Source organism: Micropterus salmoides, unplaced genomic scaffold, assembly GCF_014851395.1.
Source record: "Micropterus salmoides isolate LMB-PRFRI ecotype aquatic unplaced genomic scaffold, ASM1485139v1 Ms_hic_scaffold_4024, whole genome shotgun sequence".
Lineage (NCBI taxonomy): Eukaryota > Metazoa > Chordata > Actinopteri > Centrarchiformes > Centrarchidae > Micropterus > Micropterus salmoides.
In genome coordinates this window covers 15,001-20,466 of record NW_024043401.1, presented here as the reverse complement: position 1 = coordinate 20,466, position 5,466 = coordinate 15,001, and the positions used below count along the sequence as shown (strand labels likewise).

At 41.4% G+C, this 5,466-nt stretch overlaps 2 protein-coding genes across 2 annotated transcripts in view; both read right to left on the bottom strand.

The window, feature by feature from the left end:
• Positions 1-804: 804 nt before the first annotated feature.
• Positions 805-3,279, bottom strand: LOC119887138 (gametogenetin-binding protein 2-like). The gene is made up of 4 exons (XM_038698064.1): positions 3,169-3,279; positions 2,233-2,358; positions 1,360-1,440; positions 805-1,276 (listed from the first exon to the last, which is right to left on the bottom strand). The coding sequence occupies exons 2-4, from the start codon at positions 2,323-2,325 to the stop codon at positions 980-982; spliced, it is 471 nt and encodes a 156-aa protein (XP_038553992.1). The 5' UTR covers positions 2,326-2,358; positions 3,169-3,279; the 3' UTR covers positions 805-979.
• A 669-nt stretch (positions 3,280-3,948) lies between these two features.
• LOC119887139 (phosphatidylinositol-glycan biosynthesis class W protein-like) overlaps positions 3,949-5,466 on the bottom strand; it is a 2,110-nt gene continuing 592 nt past the window's right edge. Inside the window, exon 2 of the mRNA XM_038698065.1 lies at positions 3,949-5,466. This exon is cut by the window's right edge and continues 170 nt beyond it. Coding sequence (XP_038553993.1) covers positions 4,203-5,466 — 1,264 coding nt within the window. The 3' untranslated portion in view covers positions 3,949-4,202.

The window sequence follows — 5,466 nt, the reverse complement described above, 5'->3', positions numbered from 1 at the left end:
GGAGTCAGTGCTTCAAGAACCACCACGCACAGACATATGCAAGACATGGGTTTCAGCTGTCACATTCCTTGTGTCAAGCCACTCTTGAACAAGACACAGCGTCAGAAGCGTCTCGCCTGGGCTAAAGACAAAAAGGACTGGACTGCTGCTGAATGGTCCAAAGTTATGTTCACTTCATGCTTCCTGCTGCTGACCAACTTTATGGAGATGCAGATTTCATTTCCCAACAGGACTTGGCACCTGCACACAGTGCCAAAGCTACCAGTACCTGGTTTAAGGACCATGGTATCCCTGTTCTTAATTGGCCAGATTGCCTGACCTTAACCCTATAGAAAATCTATGGGGTATTGTGAAGAGGAAGATGCGATACGCCAGACCCAACAATGCAGAAGAGCTGAAGGCCACTATAAGAGAAACCTGGACTCTCATAACACCTGAGCAGTGCCACAGACTGATCGACTCCATGCCACGCTGCATTGCTGCAGTAATTCAGGCAAAAGGAGCCCCAACTAAGTACTGAGTGTTGTACACTCATACTTTTTATGTTCATACTTTCAGTTGGTCAACATTTCTAAAAATCCTGTTTTTGTATTGGTCTTAAGTAATATTCTAATTTTCGGAGATACTGAATTTGGGATTTTCATTAGTTGTCAGTTTTAATCACCACAATTAAATGAAATAAACATTTGAAATATATCACAGTATATATGTCTGTGTGTAAGGAATTAATCTAATATCCAAGTTTAACTTTTTGAATGGAATTACTGAAATAAATGAACTTTTTGATGATATTCTAATTATATGACCAGCACCCGTACAAGAGAGCAGTATTTCAGCTCGGTATTGTATTATCCTAATGTTGTATTCCAACAAACCCAGAAAACTGTCTTGGTCATGTCACATACTGGAGTTTTGGTTCGCTCTGTTTTTAACTAACAAAATCACTTGTTGGCTTTTCTCTTTTGACATATGGTGTGATCTATTTGGCAGTGAAAATGAAAAACCACATTATTTTGTATCTTACCCATGGACATAGAAGAGGGTGTAGAGCTTCTTTACGTCTGCTGAACAGGTCTTGGTGACAGAGAGCATGCCTGTGGGTTTCAGTGTGAGGGGCTCCAGGGCCGGGTTCCCTGATTCCACTAAATGTGAGAAGAGACGCTCCACGCTTCGTCTGCAGCCCACACATGGCACCAGCTGAGATTGCACTGTACACCTCTCTGGATGTCACCATCAGGGCGATATTTAAGTCCTGCTGCTTCAATTTGGAGTGATACTAAAGGCCAAGGAATCATACAGGTGTTACCACTTTGTTGACAAGTCCCATGAAGACAAACTACACACTTTTAAACTACTCACCTCAGAAAATTGTTTCCAGTGAGGGGTGTTTATTTCTTGGCTGTCAACATCCATGACACTATCAGAAAATTCCATCACCATCTGACAAGAGGTAATAACAGTTAAGTTAACATAAATTATAGAAAGACTCACTTCAGCCCTGCTGATAATTGTGGTTGGGCCCAACCATCTCTCGTAAAATGTCGTGTTACATGCTTGTTACATGTCTTCTTGGTTGTTTAACTGTATATTGATACTGCAGCAGCACTCAGTGTCTTTGTTTAGCTTTGTAAGCTTTGAGCTTATTAACACAGCAGTTAGGTATGTGGGTAAGTGGGACAATAACCTTTGAGGTGTACAACTAATCTATCATGAGCTGTGGCTTAGGTGTTAGAGCGGGTCGTCTAGTAATCAGAGGGTCGCTGATTTGATTCCTGGCCCCCTGGTTCAGTGTCCTTGGGCAAAATTCTGAACCCTCCTGATGCTGCCCGATGGCCGTGCTGATCGGTGTGTGAATGTTTGTATGGTGAGCTTACTATCATTGTGAGCACTGAATAAATCCAAGTCCATTTACCATAACAAAAAACATGATCACTTTCCATTATCCATGCTGTATCTGCATCATCACAACAAGTTAAGAAAGTCAAACTGGTTGAATACTTTGTGCTGATATCGCATAAAGGGAATCATCTCTCATCCCTACACAGCCACAGAAATGTACTTCTTTGTCTCACCTTAAGCTTTAGTCAAACCACTATAATGTTTGTCCTTTAAACAGGTTGGGACATTTTGATAATGATCATAAATCAGTTAGAGAATTTATGTGGAGGGCTAACATGACTTAATTAGCCGCTTAACACGTGATCATATAGAATAATGGGAAAGCTTATTTACCGTGAGAGTATCATCGATATACAGGGGAATCTGTCTGGTGAGAAATGGGTAGTCTTCTTCCCCTTCCCTGCAAACTGCGACCAGACGTGCCATGACTTCCTCCAGTTTGGTCCTGGTGCAGCTCGCCTGCAGGTGACACACAAGACACAGACTGACCACATTGGACATCAGCACAGGCTACGCCAAGCTAGTGCTAATCTACTGCAGGTCATTGCGGGCTAACTACTATATTGTCACTACAATACAAGCAAAATACCAGAAACTAAACCACGGTACAAATGCCAACCATTAGCTGACGTTGACAACACCTGATTCAATGTCACTAAAAGTGTTGAGAATACAAACTGATTCGACTTGACCCAGATTTAACGAGCCAAGTTAGCAAAACAACCTGGGAAACGAGAGCACGGAGGGAGAAAGGCTTTGATGTTTTAGTTTGTAAAAATGTTTTACAGCTGTTTTAGCTGATATTATTTGAGTATGAAGGACAGATTTATTAACATTAACGTCTATCTGCTGGACAGGTTAAAGCAGTAACCGGCGGCTAACCAGTTAACGTTAGCCTGCTAGCTAATTTAATTTGCCAGTAACGTTACGACTGTAGTGTCTTCTATGCGCAAAACTGTAAAGCGATTAATATACACGGAAGTTTAACATACCTTACCAAATAATACACATGTAGCAGTGTAGATATAGATTGTCTACGCCCTGTCAATGCCAGCAAACTTGGCTAACTTTAGTTAGCATCGCTGTCCTACAAAGCTAACGTTAGCGAGCTTGGATACGGCTAATATAAAGTTAGTCTGCTGGCAGGCTACTTAGCGACTGTCACTTTCATCAGCGTCTCTTGCTAACGTTTAAAAGATTGATCATAATCTGTCGCCGAGACTAGATAAACGGTCGTTTGTCTGAAACCAATTATAGTTTTTTACTCACCCGCCTTTGTTAAGTTCCCCTTAAAAAATAAACAAGTGCGACGGTGAGTGAAGCTGCTACGGTGGCGGAATCTTCATCACTCAAGTGACCTTTGGCCCCAGCACGTAGTAGCTGACGTTGTAATGCGTGCGGCCTCTAGGGGCGCATTATGGATATTATCTTATTCATTCAGTAAAGCTGTTGTAAATCCAGTTTGTTTGAAATAAATGAGCTCAAAAGGACTTTTACTTCTTAATTTTTATTTGCTCGTCCCTTTGTATTCATCAGTTTCATATACACAAGTGATCAAGGTAGATTTAATTGTCATATTACAACTGGGCTGTGAAATGAAATGCAGTTTTCAACTCCCTTCTGCTACACAGCAGACAATGTACAGAAAACAACAATCATAAAATGGTTAAATAGACTTTATTGTATAAAGCAGAGCAGAGGATGAATTCGAATGTAAGAGTCTGATAGCTTGGGGTAAAATGCTACTCTGCAGTCCAGTGGTGCGACAACAGATACTTGTATATCTCTTTCCAGATGGCAGCAGGGTGAACAGGCTGGGCTGTTTAATATCCTTTAATATCCTTTAAGGATATGATGGGTACCAATAATGATGTTGGTTGTTAGGTGCACAGATTGTAATCATAATAAATATGACTGTTGCTTTTAAATCTGAATAATTACATTAAGTATATATGTTGCAGTCACTGAGATGTGAGCAGGATGTAAATTTAAAAATTGTATTTAAATGAAATAAGTAAGGAAGTAACAAACAATAAAAGACAACAGATGTTTACAACACTTAACACCATGTCTGAACACCATTTTATCAAGACCCGTATTTCTTTGCAGAAATAAACACATTATATACAATGGTATCTTTAGCATTACAGATCATCTTGTGACATTACATCTTCCCAGTTAATTGTCCTGAATTTCAATGTCCGTCACTCCGGCCCCACAAAATACACAAATGAACGCTGTACTTTTACAAATGTAATTTTACCAGAATTTTACTGAAATTCCACAAAGATGTAAAACATATATTACAACGCAATTAATGAACATGTACAACAGCAAACACACACTGATAATAAACTGCTACAAGTAAGTGTGTCCACTATGGAGTTGGTCAATCCTGTCAGGACATTTGCAAGCAAGAAAAATAACAACTGATTCCTGCTGACAGCTTGAACAAGGCAGAGTCTTTCTATTTCACCCGTCTTTCCTGAGTCTGATTTATACAAATGCCATGATGTGGGTACCAAGTGACAGGCGGATGTTCTTTTAGAAAACAGTAATACCATATCAGCTATACCAAGGCAGGACATAAAAAACAAAGACTGAGCAACACTCCAGAGGCAGAAGGGTAAATTAGCCATGCGGCGAGACACTGGCTCCACGAGTGTCTGACAGGTATACAAAGCAGCATACAGGACAAAACTTCCCAAAAAGAGGTTAAAAAGTGCTTTGAGCCACTGTCTAACCTGGGATCTTGGTTGCATCACATAGAGTCCAACCTGAACTCCTGCCATGTAGATGGCTACATAACCCACTACAGAGAATATGCCCTCCTTGTTAGCATGCAGAAAATCTTTTTCTCTGTCACTGTTGTGGATAATGAAAGACTTCAGCCCTGATGTCTCCAGAGTGAGCTGATAAAATCCGCTGATCAGAAGGGCAAAGACCCACGACTGACTCGCTGGTACAACAGCCAGAAGCACAGAAGCCACAACTCTGACGATGGCTAGTGTGAAGAAGAAATTCCAGTGGACGCCATATTCTGTCACATGCTCCTGGTAGTCAGTCATTTTGACACTCACTAGTCTCATCATACCAAGAACAACCAGGGGCCAGACAGCCAGGAGCTGCTTTGTGATATGATTAATCTTGGATCCTGATATGTTCTTCCTCCGTGCCTCTGGGCAGACAAGGGCATTTGCAAAGACATACGCTCCAACTCCAAAGTCCATAACACCTGTCCCATAGGTTTCTGTTTTTGCATATCGCCTTGGGAAGACAGTGAAATCTACTGCGAGAATGCTGATTGCTGTTTTCACATTTACAAACACTCGAAACATAGTCACAAAGGGAACCTGGTCGACCTGAACGTGACTTTGAAGGAAGGTGCTGACAGTGTTCTGTGGGTGCCGAGCCGGATGCCTGTTGACACGGTAGATATAGCAAAACACGGAGGCCGAAACAAAGGCTAGGCTCAGGATGACCTGGTGAAGAACGCTGCTCAGAACGGTGCATGACAGAACGAGGGGAAGAATAAGCACGGTGAAGTCTAGAAGCAGGTGAGAAATC

Excerpts from the sequence above, each read along its gene's own strand:
- LOC119887138 (XM_038698064.1), bottom strand. The coding sequence starts at position 2,325 with ATGGCACGTCTGGTCGCAGTTTGCAGGGAAGGGGAAGAAGACTACCCA. Across the intron at positions 1,441-2,232 it reads ATATCGATGATACTCTCACG|ATGGTGATGGAATTTTCTGA; the intron begins GTAAATAAGCTT and ends ACCTCTTGTCAG. Across the intron at positions 1,277-1,359 it reads ACTGGAAACAATTTTCTGAG|TATCACTCCAAATTGAAGCA; the intron begins GTGAGTAGTTTA and ends CTTGGCCTTTAG.